The 22,596-nt window shown below is 34.1% G+C and overlaps 1 protein-coding gene and 1 long non-coding RNA gene across 3 annotated transcripts; one reads left to right on the forward strand and one right to left on the reverse strand.

Annotated features, from left to right (window-relative positions):
- The first annotated feature begins 3,866 nt into the window (after window positions 1-3,866).
- LOC145805714 (uncharacterized) lies at window positions 3,867-13,015 on the forward strand. Of its 2 annotated transcripts, none has more exons than XR_014347933.1 (2): window positions 3,867-4,147; window positions 12,360-13,015. It is a non-coding gene; the product is annotated as an uncharacterized LOC145805714 (long non-coding RNA). The 2 variants fall into 2 exon arrangements; XR_014347934.1 differs by having other exon boundaries at window positions 3,956-4,147; window positions 12,378-13,015.
- A 3,892-nt stretch (window positions 13,016-16,907) lies between these two features.
- On the reverse strand, window positions 16,908-22,171 carry LOC114323088 (S-adenosyl-L-methionine-dependent methyltransferases superfamily protein). Its single transcript, XM_028270562.2, has 8 exons — window positions 21,740-22,171; window positions 21,503-21,667; window positions 21,077-21,259; window positions 20,395-20,989; window positions 18,839-18,951; window positions 18,483-18,703; window positions 17,459-17,782; window positions 16,908-17,313 (listed from the first exon to the last, which is right to left on the reverse strand). Exons 1-7 carry the CDS (start codon window positions 21,992-21,994, stop codon window positions 17,467-17,469), a joined length of 1,848 nt encoding a protein of 615 aa, XP_028126363.2. The 5' UTR covers window positions 21,995-22,171; the 3' UTR covers window positions 16,908-17,313; window positions 17,459-17,466.
- Window positions 22,172-22,596: the final 425 nt, after the last annotated feature.

A 22,596-nucleotide genomic window follows, 5' to 3' on the forward strand; every position in this document is an offset into this window, starting at 1 on the left:
AGAGAGAGTCTCGTGTTTCAGTTACACCTCTTCTTTATATATATATATATATATATGCCCCAGGAGGAATTGAGATTGAGATTGGAGGGGAACGGCAAAAGCGGGAAAGCACGCATGGCATGTGTCATGTTCACACACGTTTCTGCCGTTCGTATGAAAAAAAAAAAAAAAAAAAAAAAATTCCGTTTGATATGCCTCTCAAATTATAGTTCCACCAATTGATTTTGAGTACGGTGTTTCTTCTGAGCTTTCAAATCATAATTCTATATCTATTTCTCAAAACTCAATTCAAAATATAATCATTACTTTTCAAAATTCATAACCAAACACATAATTCAAAACTCAATTCAAATCAATATTTTAATTTTGTTAAGATTTTAAATATTTTAATATTTAAATATGTTACGATTTTTTAATTTTTTGAATATTTTTAAATATTTAAATTTTTAAATATTATGATTTTAATTTTTTAAATTTTAAAATATTATATAAAAATAAATTCAAAATCTATTTTATAAAAATATTTTTAAATATTTAAATTTTTTTGTTATATATTTGGTTACGATTTGAGTGTAGAATTGTGAAAGTAGTGTAGAGTTTCAAGTTATGTATTTGGTTATAAGTTTTAAAAATAATTTCTTAATTGAGTTTTGTTTTATGTGTTTGGTTACGATTTAAGTGTAGAGTTGTTTTTAAATTTAAAATATTAAAATTTTAAATAATTTAAATTTTTTGAATATTTAAATTATTTAAATTTTTACGATTTAAATTTTTTGAATATTTATTTAAATTTTTTACTTATTAAATTTTTTATTTATATTTAAATTATTTAAATATTTATGGTTTAAATTTTTTGAATATTTATTTTGAAAAAAAAATATTTCCTTTGTAGTATTTTCAATTAAAAAATTGATTAATGTTATTTTCTGTTAATAATAAAATTTTTTAATTGAATTTTAAAAAGAGTTTGGTTATGAGTATTGATCAGAATTTTAATAGTGTGAAAGTAGTATGTGTTGTTAGGAGTTATAACAATTTGAAATTAAGTTTTGAAAATTCTTTCCAAAACTCATAACCAAACAAAATTTCTTACTTTACATGTCAAATCAAACTTTCAAAACTCAATTCTACACTCAATTCATCACTCTATTCAAAAATCATAACCAAACAAATTTTCTACACTCAAATCATAATTTCGAAACATACAAACTCAAAATATAATTCATATTCTCAAATCATAGTTAGAAAGTCTTACCAAATGAAGCTAGAAATTTTTCTTAAAGCAGTGAAATCCAAAGATTATTTGGGTAATTTTATTTGTATTCAGATATCAATTTCAATAAAAATAAAATGATTAAATATCAAATAAAAATTAATTGTTGGGACAATAATTTCATTCAATATTTGATATCTAAATATTTATATTTTGCTAAAAAAAAATTGATGGTTTCACCCAAAAAAATTGGGTAAATTAAAAGTGACCTTTGAGGTTTGTCTTTAATACAAATACCCTTCTTACGTTCTAGAAATTACATTCCCCTTCTTAAGGTTTAAATTTCCATTACAATTTAATCCTTTTGTTAGTCAACCGTAGGGTGTGCACGGATCTGACTAACCCATTCAACTTGACCGATTCGAGCCGACCTGAATGTGTATGGTCGATTTCGAAAATAGTAACGATTGGCCACGGTTGTGAAACTTGTATATTCATAAATTGACGGTCGGCTGACAATTTAGGCACTGAAAACCCGTATATATCCAATCGACCGATATATATCACTAATTAATAATATTTAATTTACACGTAGCTTGTTTTTGGGGCAAATTACAAACACCCCTTCGAGATTTGGTGAAAATACAGATTTCCCCTGAGGTTTGAGAAATTACATCCCGCCCCTTGAGGTTTATATTTCCATAACAAATTGTCCCCTGAGATTTTTATTTTCATACAGATTCCCCCTTAATTTGTTATGCAAATTTGACCTTTAAGAGACAATTTGTAATTTCTCAAACCTCAGAAGGAAATCTGTATTTTTACCAAACCTCGAGGGGTGTTTGTAATTTGCCCTTGTTTTTGTTGTACCTCATTACTACACCTACATCAAAACCAAAGACTTGTCTTTTCAATTTCTATCTTTAACTTCTCAATTCTCTCTCTCTCTTCCCCATTAACCAATGTTACTCTCCCTCTCTACCGATCTGTCACTCATCTTCAATACAAACTCTCTCTGTCTTTCTACCAATTTGTCTTATTGTTCCCAATAAACTCCCTCTATCTCTTTTTTTTTTTTTTTTTGTTACAGGAAAATCTTCCTACTCTCCCGCAAGTCCAAGGCAGCGCCCCTTGAGGAGATTACCAAGGTGTCCTGTTGTCCGTTCCGAATAAGAGACTATAACCTGGAAGCTTGTCCCGACCTCCCAAGACAAGCTCCGCTTAAGTCAGGACTCGCACAGCGGGGGAGCATTAAACCCACACCAAGCTGCTGATTAGGCATCATGAGGTCAACCTCCTAACCAACTGTGCTACGCCCAAGAGATTGGCCCAGAGGGGAATCGAACCCAGGACCTAGGGGCTTAAACCCCAGGCCCTTACCAGGTTGCCATCCACTCCTGGGTTAACTCCCTCTATCTCTCTCTTTCTTTCTCTCTCTCTCTCTTCCCAATACAAACTCTGTGTGTAACAACTGATGTTTACCTCTCTTTCACTTCCCAATACACTTATACACACTCTCTTTCTCGGTAAACCCATGAAACCCCTCACCTTGATTCTTTCTTACCCACAAACCCAATCTTCGATTTCTTCAACAAACCCTATTTTCCTTATTCAATCTTCGTCTCATAGAAACCTTAATGGCCATAGAGCAGAGCGGCAATGGAAAGACGATGGCGATCGATAGTGACAAAGTTTAGCAGATCAATGGAGCAAAAGCCATGGTGATGATGATGGAGTTGATCGATTGTGGATGGCGCTAAACGACGGAATTTTTTTCTTTTTTTCCTAAAATTAGTGTTCACTCTATTTCTATCTCTCAACTCATTCATGTTTGAATCTGTTTATTATTTTGATTGAATCACATGTTTAAATCTTTGAATCAATGTGTTTATATACATGTTTGAATTTGAGACTTGTTTTATGGGAGGGGTTGTCTTTCAAACACACCACTGACCGCGCCGACCGTCAAACCGAGTGGTTTGTTGCGGTCAATTTCGAATACTAGATCGGTCGACAATGGATGATCAAGTTTCTAATTCAATGCATTCGGTTCAGCTAACGGATTGAGGGTATAACCGACCCAATCCGACCCGTGCAAACCCCAAGTCAATCGTTAAGTCAACTAATCAAAAAAATTAATATAAAAAATTAATTTTTTAAAATACCTATTTTACCTTTGTTTGCATATATAAAATTGACAAATAATTTACCATTTAGAAAAATTTTACATGTCTCGGTCATGGTCTTTGGTTATAACCTATTATGGTATTAGTTATAACTATTGATTATAACATTATTTTAGTTATGATTCAAAAGATATTTGGTTATACCTTATGATATTTGGTTATAATTATTATTTTTAGTTATGATTGAAAATGATCTAATTATAATATTTGTGATAATTAATACCACAAAAGCTTGTATACCATAGCATTACCTAAGCGTTTAATAGTCTAATAATATATATATTAAATAAATTTTTGTAATTCTTTGTAGATTTTTTCTACTCATCTACCAGTAATTTTTTTTTATAGTTTTTTCTAATATTTTTATATTAATTAATTTAACAATGGACTAATAAAAAAATTAAATTATAATGTGGCCATCTGGGAAGAGAGTAAAAAGCTGCGTTTTGCAGCATAGAAAAAAAGCCATGGCAGCTATAACGCAACAAAACCATTTGGGAAGTCATAAAAACGCAACCCTATGAAATTACATAACTATCCTCCATGTTAACAATTTGGGAGCTAGGGAAAAACACTTGTTTATTTCCTTCTTCTGGCCTCTGCTGTGATTTCCTCCTTCTTGCCTCTGCTCTCCTCTACAACTCCCTCCAACAACCCACGACGAAACCGTCGGCCACCGACACTGCCTCCGAAGTCCCCGTCCGCGTCCACGTCCACGTCCTCGTCATCACTGGATCTGCAGCATCAGGTAATCCCAGAAACCCTGCTCTGTTGTTGTCTAGTTACAATTATTTCCAAAACCATTTTCATGGAAAATTGGATCCAAAAAAAAGGGATCAGCTGTTGTATAACACTTGTATGCCGTAATATTGCTCGATATTGCCTTCCACTTGTCAGATCCTACCCCATTTCATGTTGTATTTCTGACTTTTGGCTTCGGTGTTCTATGAACACAAACAAACAAATCCATCTCTGTTCTGCTATTTCCTTCTCCTGCCGCTGCTATTGGCGACTTTCTATCAATCACTGTAAAGAGACCAAAAAAAAAACCCGAAAACAGAGGATGTATGCTTATGTTATAAAAATGTACACTGCTAAGAAACTTGATTGTTAGAGGTTATCCCTACACCCCATGTAGGGTTCTTGTTTGTTAAATAAAATGTTTTCATGATTACTGTAGTTGTTACTTACTGGGAAGATTGGGAAATTTTACTTTTAGCTTAAATGTTTGAATTTACCAAGTTTTAATTTGAAAAACATTACACCAAATAAATCCTTAGTTTGGCTTGATCTCTTTGTTCATTTCTATTCATAAAATTCATTTAGAATTTCAAAATCCAAATTGAATGGCATCTCATACGGCATACCAATAGTAATCTATAGTTTTAGTATATAACCTCTTACTAAATTTAATTTAATTCATGTCCAACAGTTTCAATTTGGTCCACATAAGCCTAACAAGGATTGCATGGACTGCCTTATAGCCTTGGCAGTTCTGTTATTTATGCATCTCAGCTCTTTATCTATTATTGACCATACAAAAAATTAAACTAACTCAACCATTTTCAAAGCTACCTATATTGACATCCCATTTAATTTTTAACATCTGCTTCTCACAAGTTAAGAGTGTACATCTTTATTTACTTTGTAGACTGATACCAAAAGCCTAATGGGTGTTATTATGATTATTATTATTCTTATTTTGCTTGCTTCTCATTTGTTTTTATGGAAGATTCAAAGTACATATATAAGAGTATTTAAATATGTATTTACGATTATAGTTTGAGTTCCTTGACAATGGGGAGAGTCTTGTCAGTTATGTTCAATTTTGGTTTGGCACAGTATTAATTTTTGATTTTTACTTCATAGTAAGTTTATTTTCATTTTACGTGTTGCTGATGCTCTTCCCCACCTGCCAAAACCTTCCTTTTCTTATTCCATAAATTAAACTAAAAAGGAGAATATGTGAAGAATGTTGACATTAGTTTCAAGTTTGTGTCATCTTCTTTTCGTAATGTTGAATTCAAGCATAACTGAGATAAAAAGGTCTATGATTACAAGCTAACTCTTTCTAAAGTGACCTGTTCAAGTTTAATTTTCACAGAAAGAATGCTTTCCTGTTGTTACATAACTCACACAAAAGAACAATCCATATTCTTATCAAAGTTCGAATGAAGCCAAAATTTTAGTCATACACAGTAACATAGTACAATAGCCGTAGAATGTTGGACCCAAGTTTACAAACAATACACAGGTTCTCTTACATCCAAATGGGTCTAAACACTACCATCTAGTTGTAGTTTTTCAGCAATGTTTGAAGATCGATAAATTGAGACTCACTTAGGTACTTATTAATGCATCAACAAAATTTCTTTGACTACTACATGAGCCTTAACAAGTCACACCGGTAACAAATCAAATCATGACATTTGCACAACAATTGATTATAAAATCCTTACTAGTATGAACCATTAAGTGATTCTTCTATCCACATCGATAACCCACAGCAACGAAATAGGATCTAATCCCTTAAGCATAACAAAATTTTGGCAAAACGACTCCCCAGAATACCAAGACACTATACCTTATTGGTGATAACCCAACTTCAACGAACTATCTCCATCGCCTAATACGCAATGCATCCCAATGCCAAAATAACTATCACTACTCCGAGACCTTAACAAAATGAAATAATAACTCTTCAAAAGTACTAACCACCAACTCAAATAGTGACCGCAACCGTCACAAGACTGACAATACCTTACCAACACTATTCTACATCACACTAATATTACGATAACCCACGAGATCAAACCCAAATTAAACAACTCTTACTATACTAACTCACTAATTGACAAATATTAATACTGCTCTTTAGGCCAGTAAACAGAATAGTCTACCTCTCACTTTAGAAGTATACAAAGCCAATCACAATAAGACACATATAAAGATTAACACCGAAACAGTTTTAAAATTCCCAAATAGTTAATAAATAGATTAACGTCGCTGAATTAAAATCAATTACAACCGTAAAAACATAATTATGGCATGATAACACAACCTCCCAATTAAACATAAGAGATTCACCCTACTCCATAACATATACAATGTACATCCTAATATCAAAATAACATTTCTATCACAATTCCCAAACATCGATAAAAAGGTCCGGATACTTCTCATGGACTTCAGCCTCACGTTCCCAAGTCGCCTCCTCAACCCCGTGGTGTCTCCACAACATTTTCACCAAGGGACAAATACGAACAAAAGATACACAGACACATACGAACAAATATGGAGAAAATACACAGATACGTACATATACACAGACACATTTGGAGAATATGCCATTACTAACAAGGAACATTCTGTCTATGGACGTCAGCGAGCATATACCGTTACTACGACGAAATATTTTGTTAGCTGACGTCATCACGCGTAAGCAAAACACACAAAAAGGAAATTAAACACGAATGTAGGGATACAGGGTTTCGAACCCCCCACCTCGGGCTCAGCCTCTCCATTCTTAGATGCCAAACCAGACCACTTAACAAAGTCATTCTTGTAACAAAAATAGTTGAATAAATGTATATAATACATAAATATACAATATATATACATATATTCGAACAACTTTCCTGCTTCTCTCTCTTCCTTCGAAAACTGCGTTTGATACGCGGCCTTGCTTTTACGTCAGCTGGCTGACAAAAGCAGACCTCCTCGATTTGTAAGCTCGCTCCGGCTCTCTCTCCCTCTTTGTCTTCTTCTCTTCTGTCTTCTTCTTCTTCATTACTTTCCTTCGTCTACTTAATCACTCTTTTCTCCTTCTTCTTTCTCATTCCCCTTGAGAGAGACAGAACATCGAGACTGAACAGAGAAGAAAAACTGCCCCAAAACTCAGTTTGTTCTCTGTTATTTCTCTATGACTTATTTCTTTCTTTTTACACTTCTCACTACACATGGCCTCATCTCATCCTCTCACTCTCGTTCAGGACCTCAATGATCCAAGCTCCCTTAGACCGAGTGTCCCTGCTCCTGCTCTTCCTAACCTTCCTAGACCGAGTGCCTCTGCTCCTACCCTTCTTAACCTTCCTGAACAGAGTGCCCCTGCTCCTACTCTTCTTAACTTTCCCATGATGTCAGTTTAGCAAATCATGGCCACTCAATCTGACATTAAGGCCAACCACTTCACACTGATATCCTGTATGGAGACAGCGACTGCGGTTACCAAATTGTCTCACCGACTGCAAAATAGGACCAATGAGGTACATCAGTTAAATGCCCAACTTTTTATGCTCCAACGCATGTACAAAGATGCGGGAGTAGAGATTTGAGCACTGAAGGCGGAGAATAAAGAGTTGAAACGGAAGACCACCGTCATGGCTCGATTCGGAGCACCTTCGTACTTCGCCTTTGACGGCCAGCAAGGAGTCAACTCTCTCGGCGGTCCTGTACGCACTGAGGCAGGGCCTTCAAGGGTCACCCAAGACGACAAAAAAAGGAAGAGCTCGGCAAAAGAGTCGAGTAAGTAAAGTCAGAGTGTGGCCGTTATCAAAAACAAGATCCCTCATTTCTTTCTCTTTTTTTTTTTTTTTTTTTCTTCTTCTTCTTCTTCTTCTTTGTGTCTCTGTAATCGGGGATGTCATACCCTAACTTCAATAAAATCAGTTTCATTTTTTTTTGCGTGTACATCAATGGCGTAACTGGCATAACACTTTGAGCTTGAAAACAATTTTGTTTGACTAAATTTGAGAATGATGGAATTTTGAACTCTGAACTGGACATTGATTCCATACTGACCTGAATCAAATCATGGCTTAACAAAAGAAAAATGAAGCAAAACAATCCAAATACACTTATATACACTGACTGGTATTAATGAAAGAAAAACTATGTAAATCAATACATCGACAATAAAATTACAGGTCAAGAATGTACCTCTCACAACCAAAGGTGTTAGCACTAACTCTGGCGTGGAAACAACATACACACGCCCAGTAGGTCTCTGATCTACCTGCTCCCCTCTCGAAGCATAAGCCGGATGTACAGACTAAGCCGAAGAGGCTCCCGGAGTGGCCCTCGAGGCCTGTGCCGACTATACTGGCTGGTGACTCTGAGTTTGCCTCGATCCAGATGGACCAGGTGTGCCACCCAACTGTGGACAGTACCTCTTCATGTGTCCTGCCTGTCCACACTGAAAGCAAGTTAAAGACCGTCCCTTTCCCTGACTCTATCTCGGTGGGTGAATTGAAGACGGGTAGACTGCTATCCTCCTCCCCTTCTGTGGGCAAGAAAATGACTTGACCTAATCGGCCACACTTGAAACAAGAAAAACCTCTCTAGCCACCTCTTCATGTCCCTGAACTCGACACTGGAAAAGTGGACCTACACTGTGCCCCATGAGACTACTGTGGTGTAAAACCCCTCTGCCTTTTGCTGTCTCGGGCCTCACCCTGCATCTCCTGGCCTCTCTACCTAAAACCCCTCATCTCCCTCTCTCCAACTCCTAACCGGGTTTCCATATGTGCTGCTGCCTCAACAAGACAGTTGTACTCTCTCATCATAGACCCGCCCACACAGTAAGCAAGTTTATCTCTAAGTCGAATCTTAAACTTGATACAACGGCGCTCTTCTGTCGCCACAAGCTCAGGAGCAAATCTGGACAAACTAGCAAAAATGGCCTCGAACTTCGCCATCAGTGTGCCAAGTTGTTGTTTGAGGTTCTTGAACTGTTCCCTCAACCTCTTTCTAACAGTAGCAGGCGGATACTTCTCTTGAAAGGTGTTGACAAAGGCCTCCCAAGTCTTCCCAATACGTCATCGCGCTTATTTCCACCACTGATCCACTTCTCCCTTCAGCTGAAATGATGCCAAAGTCACTCTTAGAGCGTCGTCCTCAATGTCTAGCATCTCAAACGTCTTAACCGTCTGCTCTAGCCACTCATCAGCCTTCAGCGGCTTCTTAAGATCTCGCACAAAAACATCTGGATTGGTCCGAAAGAACTCCCTTTTTAGCAAGAGTGGTCATGCCTCTATAACTGGGACAATTGGGGCTTGTGCTAAGTTCTCAGCCCTCAGTATGTTTCGTGCCCTTACTATCTCTCGTGCCAAAGCATCCATGGCCTGTTACCCAGCTGGCTCAGCTATATTTGCCTGCCCTGTCCCCTCCTCCTGCGCCGGAATCTCATCCGATATTGGCATCTCGTGCCTCCTAGGCTTACCATGCCTACCATTGCCCCTTCCACGTCCTGACATCCTAATAAAGGTAACACTTGTGATTGATACAATCACAATTGTGCCGAAGCTAACCTACTCACGTCCTAAGGCAATGGACAACAGTTAATTCATTCCACATAAGCACATAGTCACATAAGCACATACAGATTCTCTTTCTAGATAATGACTATCCCATGACATTGCTAGAGTTCCAATCAGAGATAGCAGTGATCAAGTGTTCTTCTTACTAGACTTCCAGGAACTCACAGACCCAATCAACATCTCAGAAATCAAACCCCATACCCAAATAATCACATAAGCATGTTATCACCTAGCACCTCATCATACAGATATCTCTATCAAGCGAGATAAACCCACTGTGGTACTAACCACTCCCCACGTCCCCAAAGTATTTGAACTCGGTACGCTCTGATACCAAGTTATAAAGCCCCGAAAATTGGGCAGGGTATATCTATTTATGTAACAAAACCCACCTGATAGACAAACACATATATATAGCTAACTATCCTATACATCCATTTTCATTAAATCTCAAATGCTAAATATATGTTATTCACATCTCAATGCCCCAGTTTCAATCCCAAGAATACATTTTACAACAAGTATGAAATGGAAACCAAACAGATAATAAGTACCCTACAAGCTTACAAATTTATCCAAGAACATTCTTGGTTACACAAAAGGGAGTTTCAACTCAACGCAAATACAGCATTCGGCTTACATTTAACAAATAACAGTAAAACAAAAATGAAGCCTCAGCTCTGAGTCCTCCCAAGTCAATGCCTTGGCGGAGGCATAGCACCTATACCTGAAATGGTTTCCCTTATAGGGTGAGCCACAGTCCAGTAGAGATATACTACACAATATATGAACCATGACAAGACTAAAGAGGAGTATGTTCATGCCATGCTCATGATAAGACAATTTATCTCTCTTTTTATAAAGCATGCAATGTTGAGATGCAACAACAGATATAAAACCATTTCCATTTTAAACCATATATGTTACATGAATACAGGCTTTGTGAATATCTAGGTGAGTGTCTGTAAGTAGGCCCTAATGCACTCCCACTATCATTTTTACTAGTAAACTGGAAGGTTGGCACCTAACCGTGCGGTTCCACACCCCCTACCCAGATTCACCAAGTGTTCACCTTTTCGCAAATAGATATATTTCCAAACATTTCTCAAAAACAGATACATTTCCAATGAAATGAATGTAATGCAATGTCCAATACAACAAATGAGGAATGTGGCTCAATTTACCTAAGTCTCATGCATTTCTACAACCATCATGGCTATCCTCTACCGATGGCCCAAAACAAATATTTCTAAACAGATGTTTAAACAATTAAATTCTAAAAATTTCGATAAATACAATCTATTCCATATCTCATCAAATATGAACAACTACACTAGTTTTCATATCACAATCACGTCCGGTAACCTCTCAAAGTCCATTTCTTACCGTGTTGATTTTATTCCAACAGATACATTAAGCAAAATATTGTCGTTAATGCCCAAGAAAACATCATTTTCTTTCCAAACTCATTCTCCAAGAATTATTCAATTATGGCATCCTATTTTGATTAAAATCTCCAAAAGTTAAACGTAATTCCTTTGTTTTCTTTAAAAATGCTAAAAATGCACTTTTGGTCACAAACCGGTAAAAATTTCAAAACCAATCAAATCGAAATCCGTTTTCGTTCAAATTTAAAACATAACTCTTTCATAACCTTACAAACATATTCCAAGTTTACACTTTCGCAATTTGGGCATCAATTTTTTATTTTTCTCAAAATTTCTCTTTTAAGAAAATAAATCACAAATTTTTTCAAAAATTTTAATTAAATTATATATAACTCTAAGCTCCCTATAATCAAGTAAAAGTGCATAAAGAAGTGTAGGAAAAATCCCCACCTCAAGCTTAGGAGTGAAAATGAATGAAAACTCCAAAATTCGACGTTGCCGAAATTCGATCTCCACCGGTCAAAATGAAATTCTTGAAGTGTTCTTCAATTTGACCTTATGAACTATGGTCAACAACTCAATGGATCTTGCTAGATCAAGAAAAGAATTAAGGGTTTATGGTGGTGTTTAGAGAAAGATGAGAGAAATGAGGGAGTAGAAAGAGAGAGAGAGAGAGAGAGAGAGAGAGAGATATGTTCATTAGCTTTGTCCTGCTTTTCTTTTGCAGTCGCCAGCTCAGGCTCAAGGGCTTTAATTTCCTTAAGGATATGCTTCTCCTCAAAAAGTGGAATACTTTCATGTTGAATACGGTAGTGCAAGCTTTTAATAAGATTATTATATTATTATTTTATATACATATATATCCATCTCTCTCTATGTATATAATTAAAAGTACAATTAGCAACTTTATAAGATTTTGTAACCTAATTTATAAAATGATATCATTATTTCTTCACACCAAAATATATTTCGTTTGCTTGTACACATCACAAAATATAATATTTTACTCACCACGAAATATACGCCCATTTTATTTATTACAAAAAAATATATATAATTTTTCACCATATGGTACACACCATAAAATCAACTATTAAATATTTATTATAATCCTATATAATAAATAATAACAACTCGCAAGGTGGTTATTACCAATCACATTTTAAAAGGACCAAACAGTTAAACATAAGTCATTAAACAAATTCAATTTAATTTATTTATTTATTTTGGGGGGGGTCATTACACGCCTTTTAAGGGATGTCGATACCACCAGGAAGAGTCTCGCGCTATTGGACGGACAAGAAATGCAAACGAAGTTTTCAACACGGTGTACTCTTCCTTACAGAGTGTAATTGAACGTACATTCAGAGTATGGAAAGCGCGATGGGGTTTCCTACATAACATGCCTCAGTATGATTTTGGAAAAGTACAAGTGCCATTGGTTGGGGCTTCAATGGCACTACATAATTTTATATGCCGTAACCCCAGCGACGATGAAGCCTTCAACAGGGTTGCCAATGCAGAGACTTTTACTTTCAACGACATGCCAAATGTTGCAAGTGTTGGTGATGACGATGATGGTAAACCAGAGGGCGATGAGGACGTACATATGAACGAAGTTAGGAAATCAATTCGGAATGAGTTTGCGACATCGGTGTGAACTTGGGCTGTAATCCTGTTCGGGCTTTACCAATTGATGGGAAATGATATGAATGTGTCGCACTGTTGAACTTGTTATAAAAACTGTTTGTTTGTCTTCGTAAAACAAAGGTTATCAACTGCGTTTAGCAGAAATAAATGGGGAAAAAAAGAAGAAGGGAAGAGCGCAATTTCTTCGGAATTCACTATGTATTACATTGTTGGTAACATTGAATAATTTTAATATTACATTCTCAAAAAATTGTTCAAACACACACATGGGTAAAAAAGTAAATTTTCTAAGTTGAGTAAGGGTATTTTGATCATTTTAATGTGATGTGACACCATAAACAAATATTAAATCAAAAAGCAAAAAAATAACTTTTTACCAACTTCTTAAATTACTTTCCAAAAAAATTAAAAAACTTGGTAAAAAGTCAAAAGTTAATTTTTTACCAACTTTCTAAAACACCCCAATAAAAGTTTAGATTATAATTTCTAGGATGTTAGGGGTACGTGTAATTTACTCAAAAAAAAAAAAATTAATCGACACTTTTACTCTAGAAATCTTCTGGCTAAACTCGACTATCTTTCTCTTTTCCTTTCTACTCTCACAGACTCGTAGAGGAGCAAACTCAGAGACTAAGAGCATCTCCAACGGTGACTCAAATTTTTCACAAAATTTGAGTCAAAAATGACCAATTTCACCAAATTTGATACCACTCACTCTAACGGTTCACTTTTCACCAAATCTATCCCGGGACAATCGGGTGGTCGACCGGCCGGTTGACCAGTTAGGCAAAATTTTTTTTTTTTTTTCTTTTTCGCGAATTGTCTGAACTTTTTTTTGAACTTTCTGAACTTTTTTCGGGACGATCGGGTGGTCGACGGGCCGGTTGACCGGTTAGGCAAATTTTTTTTTTTTTTTTTTTTTTACGATTTGAACTTTTTTCTTGAACTGTTTGAATCTTTTACTGGTCGACCGGTTGGTCAACCGGCCGGGCAACCGGTTGGTCTCCCTCCAACGGTCACCAACAGTGTATTGGTGAAATCAGTATTTCGTCGTCAGTTTGATAAATTTTTTGATGAAATCTCAATCTGATATTCATTTGGTGCAACCGTTGGAGCAGTGAACAACAGCTTTTTCATCAAAATTTGAATTTGATATCAGTTTTGGTGAATCGTTGGAGATGGTTTAAGGGTAGTTTAGAATAATGTACCTTTTAATTTTTTATAAAAAGATATATTTAAAAATAAAAAAATAATATAATCTAAAAAAAATAAAATGTGTGCTTATATGGCACACTCCCGAACAACCCCTAAAAATCTAATGTCACCGTTAACTTGCACGTAACAAACCCTAATTGATCTTTTCCAAAATAAGAACTTAAAATCTGGTATGACCCAACGAACACCGAAAACTTTCATCTGGCGGCTGTGTTTCTAGAAAGACAAAGTCTGTGAGAGTCACTAACAGCTACTCATCGAAATCTCTAATAGCTTCCAAATACTCCTCCTCCGCCACTAAAACGAAGAGATTCTTCTTCGGAATCGACTTGTTTTTTATCCAGCTTTATAAAGCCGCTACCGGCCGTAGGCGAGATCTACCTCTCTCTGTTCACTATTCTCAATTGTGGAACTGAACTGGACTGGACTAGACTAGATGAGATAACTCACTGTTTGTTTTAGCATGCTTTCATTGGTAAAGGGAAAAAGATGAGACTAATAGTAATCGGAATGAATGAATATAAGGGAATAAGAGAGAGGATGAGAGGAAAGGGAAACAGAGAGAGAGGTGGATTAATAAATTATGAGGTAAATTACAAATATATTTCTTGAGATTCGTTTAAAAAATGAATTGTCTCATGTAGTTTGAAAAATTATAAATACTTATCTGTCAGAAGTTTTTATTTAACAAAATTAATTGAAAAGTGAAATTTCTAACTGTTTACCTATACAATAATAAAATTATCTGAATTATTAATTAAAATAAAATTTTAACATTATTAAAAATTATTAATTAACTTGATGATATATTAATAAAAGGACCTATTTGTTATGAAATTAAAACCATGCTTGGTTGTGTTTTTCAAAAACACTTTTCAGAAAATTCTACTTTCTTGTTTTTCGTATTTTTTTATTTTTACTGAATTGTTTTAATATTTTAAGCAATTTTTTTTACTTTTTAGACATACCTAACATAAATATACTTAAAAAGTAAAAAAATTGTGAAAAAACCTTTTAAAAATTTACTAAATACCAAAAATAAAAAAAAAAGTACGAGAATTCAGTACATTTTTTATATTTTTATGTATTTATTAAATTTTTAAAATATTTTTTCACAATTTTTTTACTTCTTAGATACATCTAAGTAAGGTGCATTTAAAAAAGTAAAAAAAATATTTAAAATTTTAAAAATATTTACTAAAAACAAAAAAACACGAAAAAAACAAAAAACTGAATTTTCAAAAAACTTAATTTAACAAACTCAAACCAAACATACTTGTGATTTCTAAAACTACAAAAAATAATTTATAATTTAAATAAATCTCAGAATTTTTGTAATTTATCCTAAATTAAGAAGGAAATGCTATTTTAAATCAACTGCGTGAAACTGAAGTCATGGCGGCAGAGTGATACGAATGAATTAAGCACTGGTTTGACTTGATATGTCGGGACTAAAATAGTCCTTAAAAAATAAAATAAATTTTTTAATTTTAGATTAAAAATTATTATATTTAAATTATAATTATTTTATTTTTTTCACACAAAAATAAAAAAAAATTAAAAAATTCATCACAAACGAATCTTTATTATTATATATTACATTAAATTATACAACATATATATTTATACTAGTATAATTTTTTTTTCTTACTTACATATTATAAAGTAATTAATAAATTTTAGCTACTAAACAAATAAATAAATTTTGATATATAGTAGTAGCTAAATTTGATAAAATTGTGCCAAGGGTCATTATGTGTTTTTCTAAAGAAAAATGTTATACAAATTTATTAATTTGTTAATTTTTTTTTATCTAACTGAATTGTCATGTAATAAAAATAAATAAAATATGAAAAAAGACCCACTTAGTTGTCACATTAATGAGTATGAAAGATTTTTTAGGCCTTATTTGTAATAACTTAAAAAAGTTAAAAAAAAAATATTATTTTATTTAAGTCACATCACCTCTTTATCACATCACTTTAAATTCAATCCATAGTCAATCCATATTTTATAAAAAAAAATAAAAAAATATACTTATTTAGAGCATTCCAAACAACCCCTTAATATTTGTTTGTTTGTTTGTTTATGTAAAATTATTATTTTTTAAATTGTGTTTAAATAATAGGAATCAAACAAAATAATTGAAAATCTTATTACAGGATGTATTAAATGCAATTTATATGGTTTGGCTTTGTTTGGCATTGATTTTTGAAAAATACTTTGAAATTTTAATTCTTGAACTTTAAAACCAATTCTAATGAACTGACAATAAATCCCACATATTATGATGTGATGTTTTAGTTTTGATTTTTTTTTTTCTTTGCCATGTCATTAATGCACTATTAGAGCACAAAATTAATATTCTGAACCATTACTGTTGATTTTTTAGGCTAAATTAGTTTTAAAAAAAACAAAACAAACTAAAAGTTTAATAAGACAAAATATTACATTCAAATCATAATTATTTTATTTTTTTTACAAAAATAAATAATAAAAAAAAAAAACCAACCCAACAAAAATTTAGTGATGCTACATGCATCAAATAGTGTCCACACTAGTGTACTAACTAGTGTTATGATATTATTATTGACCACATTTACTATACAAATTATAAATACCTAAAACCATACAAATGATGTCACATCATCTGTTAATATACTGGTGTATATATTAATTTGTACATATAGCATTATTCACAAAAACTTTTAGCCGGAACTAAAATAGTCAAAAAAAAAAAAAAAAAAAAACTAATTAAAAATTCACATGCCAAACGACTTTGTTTGGTTTGGATTTTTTTTTTTAATAAAAAGATAAAATTAAATACTTCACATTAGTCTATGGGTTTCTCATGGTATGTGGGAATGAGATTCCCACTCTCCTTGGCCTTAATATGGCAAAATAAGATGGTCAGCTCTCTGGAAAAGAAGCAAAAAGATCACTGTCCCAATGTACTCTGTTGCTCTTTATTGTCAAAAAATAAAACAACAGTAAAAGAATAAGCAAGGGCAGGACCAGTGGCAGGGTTTTGAGTAATAAATGCCAAAGTTACTTTAAAATCAAATTTTAAAGTCTTGGTATCTAACCCAAATAAATACACAATATGGAAATCCTTGTTTTGCTTCAGGGGTGGTTTGTTTCCAACGGGTATGCATATCTATATCACCCAAATAAAATCTCACTGCATACTCCGCAGACAGTTTTATATCAATATGCTTTAAACTCATTATCATCCCCAATGCCCGAGGGAGGGAGGATTCTTGTCTGCGAAGGCAACTCAAAAGATGTCACGGTCCCTTCTTTTCAAATTCAGTCAGCATTGAACTCCTAAATGCACTTATGACCTAAAAAAAGTTAAAAAATAACAGTGAATTAAAATTTAAATATTCCTTCTAATCCATCTAAAACATTCATAACATAAAGGTGGAGTTCGTTCCAGCATTCTACAAGATTATCAAGCGAAAGATATAATGATGTAAGCATGTTTACCAGCATATTCACATTGTTGTAGAACCGTCCTCCCACACTTTCTTTCTTGCAATTAAGACTCTTTCCTCATTTAAGGAGAGAGCATCAACCCTTGGTTCTACTTCTGATAACCATCCATCCCATCTCAAGGCAGTCAAGAATTTCCGTATATGGTTTATGACAGAAGGTTTGTCTCTTATGATGACAAAACCCTCAGGCCGTAGCATACGATCCATCTCAATCAGAAGATCCTCCGAACTACAGCCACGACCCTCAATATCTGAAAACACTGTCCAAGCATGAAGGAGATCAAAGGTGCGTGGGTATGTAGAAAATGATTCACACCTGTAAATACATCAACAAACTCTTAAAAATGACAAATTTGCAGCAACTCAGAAAGCAATGAGAACAAATACTGCTCCACTCTATGCTGATTCTAGAGATATAATGGCACACAAGCATAGAAAAGTTGATACCCAGATAAATTGCATTCAAGTAAGACCAGCAGAGCAAAAACAAACAGACATCTGATTCTTTTAAGATTCTGACAAAAAGAAAGGAATGTTTTTTGTTCACCAACAAACTGGGCATGAGTCATTCCAAATGTTAAAGAGGCATACTTGGCATATAAATTACCCACAGGTCATCATGATTCATAAGATTATGACATCTGATTATGGCATAACAACCATGCATATGCCAATAATCCACTCATCCATTGAGCCACACACAAGATCAAGTCTTCCTAATTTTTCAGCATGTTAATATAGGAGTTCATTATATCTCCATCCCCCTAGAAACATCTGGTGTATACATACATACACATGCAAAGAATTGGACAACACCATGCAAAGAATTGGACACGAAAGAAACCTTTGTTTAGGCATCCTACATACATACACATTATTTGAGACACCCATTTAATGGTTGATGCTCTTCAGAAGACAACTAGAAAAACACTGTGTTGTACGTACTATGAAAACAAACAAAAAGGATTCAGACATCTATAGGAAGAAGATTATGCAAATGTGTCAGTCATATATACCAGTCATGAACTGTTCCGATTAAGCCTCGATCATATACAATCTTCAATCTGGATGATGAGTTGACTGGAGCAACATTCATTACCCAAACATCTTTATCTTTAAGGGCAGCAGCAAATCCACCAAGATTTGAGTTCATGTCCATAATATTTCTGAAGGAATTCTTCTGTATAACAGATTTCATCTGCTTCCAGTACTCTGTCACTCTATAATGCCATATACTCTGCAATACATGAATCTCTTAGCAACTAAAAGTGGAGTTTACAACACAAAATTGGTAACAGAATTGCATAAAAGACAGTAGCATAAAAAAGAAAGATGCAATCCTGCTGTGCCTTCTTGGCATTCTGGAACTTACAGAGTCTTCTTGAAATTCTTCAGACCTGACATTAATTTCTCCAAGACGAGGGGGAGCCACTATAAGCCTTTTTGGCCAAGGGTCTAGGCCACTCCCTTTTTCTCTGTGCATTTCTGAATTATCAAATAAGTGGTAATAAACATTAAAAAAAGAAAATAGCAAGGGGAAAAACAGAAAAGATCAAGAAAATAACAAGGGGTGACGACGAGTCAACCACAACAATGAATATAGTCATAATGATGTTCGTGAAAACCAGTAACTGCCCCTAGATTCACTGAAAAACTAGGATATAAATACAACCAGACAAAAAAACAGACTAGTCATGTTTGCTGTGAATTCATCAACATCAACTAACAAAAAGAAACCTCATATTTCCAGCTAATCTATGGCAGCAATTTACATGTTCTGTGTTCATGATCAAACTTGAAATCCATGAACCCTAACAAATTCCGAACACAATTATACCAGTTATGTATCACTAAATAGTTATATTCACTTTGCTTGGTTCTATTTTTCCAAAAACACTTTTCAGAAAATTCTACTTTCTTGTTTTAAGTATTTTTTTGTTTTTACTGAATTTTTTTAATATTTTAAACAATTTTTTTTACTTTTTAGACATACCTAACATAAATATACCTAAAAAATAAAAAAAATTATGAAAAAAACCTTTTAAAAATTCACTAAATACCAAAAATACAAAAAAAAAAAATACAAGAATTCAGTACATTTTTTGTATTTTTATGTATTTATTAATTTTTTAAAATATTTTTTCGCAAATTTTTTTTACTTTTCAGGTACATCTAAGTAAGGTGCATCTAAAAAAGTAAAAAAAAATTGTTTAAAATTTTAAAAATATTCACTAAAAATAAAAAAAATACGAAAATTAAAAAACTCAACTTTCAAAAAACTTAATCCAAAAAACTCAAACCAAACACACTGATTTGTTTCCCAAAAACTAGCAGTTTCACCAGGAATCCCATCAGTCATTAAACTCAAAAGTAATAGAAGATTCATGGAGACATGACCTTCAATTTCCTTTTTCTTTGGTACAAGATTTACAAATTTCAATCACAATCACAAATATTTCATAATTCTTTGACCCAAAAATTACATTGGTTACCACAATCCTTTTATTACATTAAAACCTTTGCACTAACAAAATCTAAGACAATCACTGTTCTACAATTCCATCTTCCCATACCTGAATTCCAAGGAAACTGTCAATTATAAAAGCAAGCCCAACCTTCTACAATCCATAATTCAAACCTAGAATCTCAAAAACACCTAACAGCCTCAAGGTACTGTGGATTCCTGGAACATCATTTCCTTTTCCTACTTAAAAGCACAACACATCACACATTCTTACATCCTTACAAACTCTTAACATATTCTTATCTACCTTGGCGCCATAAAAACTAATTGTTATCAGCCAAAAAACAAAAACATATAAAAACAAATAAACACGGGCCTGCATTGATTTGGGTATCGGAGTTTGTAGGATGGCAGTTCTTCACGTATTTGAGATCAGTTATAATGCAGTTAGTGTTTCTACTTACTTGCTGAGTATGGGGTAATGCACGGCTTCATCAACACATTCCAACTTGCATCTGGATCATCCTCAGAACTGCACAATGGAGGGTGGGTCCCAGGATTTCTCTTCAAGTAACAGCTATTACTCAGTGGTTTAGCCCATATAACACTCTGGTCTCTCCTTGAAACAACTCTCCAGCACATCTTTCTCAGAAGATCATACATAGCATTCCAAATTCTTTTATTTTCCGCATCATGTGCGTAGGCTTCTGGAGAAGAGTACACAAAATACCCTCCTGGTCGTAGCAATCTGTCAAGTTCAAGCAAGAGAATTCCACCCCTTTGAAGCCAGTCAATTCTACATCGCGAGCAATGAGCAAGTTCAAATGATCTACTTGGGAAAGGCAATCTTTTTGTCCCCAAGACACCTAGTGTAGATGGTATACCCCTCTCCAGGGCAAACTGTATTTGATTCTCATGAACATCATTGGGTGCGAGAGACATAGCTATAATGTTGAGGGGTAGAAGATATGCCCCAAAACTTGCAACCCCACAACCCACATCAAGAACATTGCGAATATTCCCACCATTGTTGAGTCTATCACCAGGAAACTTAAGCATCTGCGCAGGTACCATAGTTGAGCATCAGTATATACCAAGAAGAATGAGTAAATTATAACTTTTATGTGTCAAGTTAACATCACATACCCCAGCAATAGCACTAATGTACTTGTCAGCTCCATCATGGAAATGGGTTCCCCCACCAGGAAACTTTATCTTGTCCCCATCCACAACCATCCAATTCTGATCCGATTTCTCTAGCGCAAGATGGGTATGTGGTATATTTGTCTTCCATACTTCATCTCTACTTGCGGGCCATCTAATTGGGATCTGGAATTCCAACAATAACCTCATTTGACTCAAAAACTAAAACATTTCCTAAAAGAACTGTCACAGTACTTACCAATTAAAAAATTAAAAAAATTAAAAAAAAAAAAGAAAAGAAAAAAAGAATTCAAATGACGTTTCCAGTTTTCTAAGTTGGTAATGAAATTAGGTTTAAACTTCATAAATTTCAATTTTTTTCCTACATTCTCAGCAAACAAACGAAGAAGAGTGAGACTGATGACTGACCTTGTACCCAGTAGGAGGGGGAATGAAGCAATTGTAACGCCGTTGCGGTGGTGGACAATGCCGTTCATAGTGCTCCATTAGAGTCCAATTCGGTTTCAATTTCAACTGATACAACAGATTTCTATCCAAACACGGTATCAATTCCGAATACTTCATATCACATACCTGTAACAACAACACAAAACAAAACAAATTCAAACTCAACCAAAACAAACAACAATTAAACACATTACATACAGGTATACTCTTGGGGACTTCAGGATTTTGCTCTTGATCTTCGAACAATTCATCAAAGTAATCGTGTTTGGGAACGAAGCCGCGGATTACAGGATCGGTGCCATCGTCTAGGGCTGCAGCATCGTCGGCTCTCGGCAAACCAGGAGCGATCGAGGAACCGTAGTACAGACAAATCAACCCGAGGAACACGATTAATCCGATCAAAACGTACTTCAGAATCTTTGTAGTAGTAATAAGCTCGCTTTTCTGCTTCATTTTGAGATTCGAAAAGCTTGAAGAGGTTGGGAAGTAGGGTTTTAGCAGAAGTTAAAGCCCTAGTTGCAGATCCATTGACGAACCAGCAAGCCAAGAATCCAAGTATCGATCCCCGTAAGTAGAAACTTTATGCGCTTGGGATTGTTTAGATGCGGCGGGGTTCATGTAGACTCATGACTTTTGTTTGGGATTGTTTAGATGTCTTAAATAAATACACTTTTTAATTTTTTATAAAATATATATATATATATATATATATAAAATTAGAGAGGTGATATTAGGGGTATGTGTAGTACGGGTCGGTGCAGTTTAGGAGAAAAATAAAAATCGTATGGCGAGTGACGGATTGATAAAAATGTCATTATAATTTGTCATTTTTCTTATCAAAAATCGGTGATTCCGTTGGCAAATAATGATAGATTTGCCTTTGCGGTTTATAAAAATATAATTCAAATTACAAAACTTAAATCAAAGAGTAAAAAAAATTAATTTATAAATTAACTGAAATAGTCAAAATTAAAATATTCACCTAATACAACATTCAACATTAACAAACTAATAAACTAAAAATCTAACACTCCAAATAAATTATATAATAACAA

This window comes from Camellia sinensis, chromosome 1 (genome assembly GCF_055761805.1).
Source record: "Camellia sinensis isolate YWXY chromosome 1, ASM5576180v1, whole genome shotgun sequence".
NCBI classification, from domain to species: Eukaryota; Viridiplantae; Streptophyta; class Magnoliopsida; order Ericales; family Theaceae; genus Camellia; species Camellia sinensis.

Excerpts from the sequence above, each read along its gene's own strand:
- LOC114323088 (XM_028270562.2), bottom strand. The coding sequence starts at position 21,994 with ATGAAGCAGAAAAGCGAGCTTATTACTACTACAAAGATTCTGAAGTAC. Across the intron at positions 21,260-21,502 it reads CCCCTCCTACTGGGTACAAG|ATCCCAATTAGATGGCCCGC; the intron begins GTCAGTCATCAG and ends TTGGAATTCCAG. Across the intron at positions 17,783-18,482 it reads ATCGGAACAGTTCATGACTG|GTGTGAATCATTTTCTACAT; the intron begins GTATATATGACT and ends ATGTATTTACAG.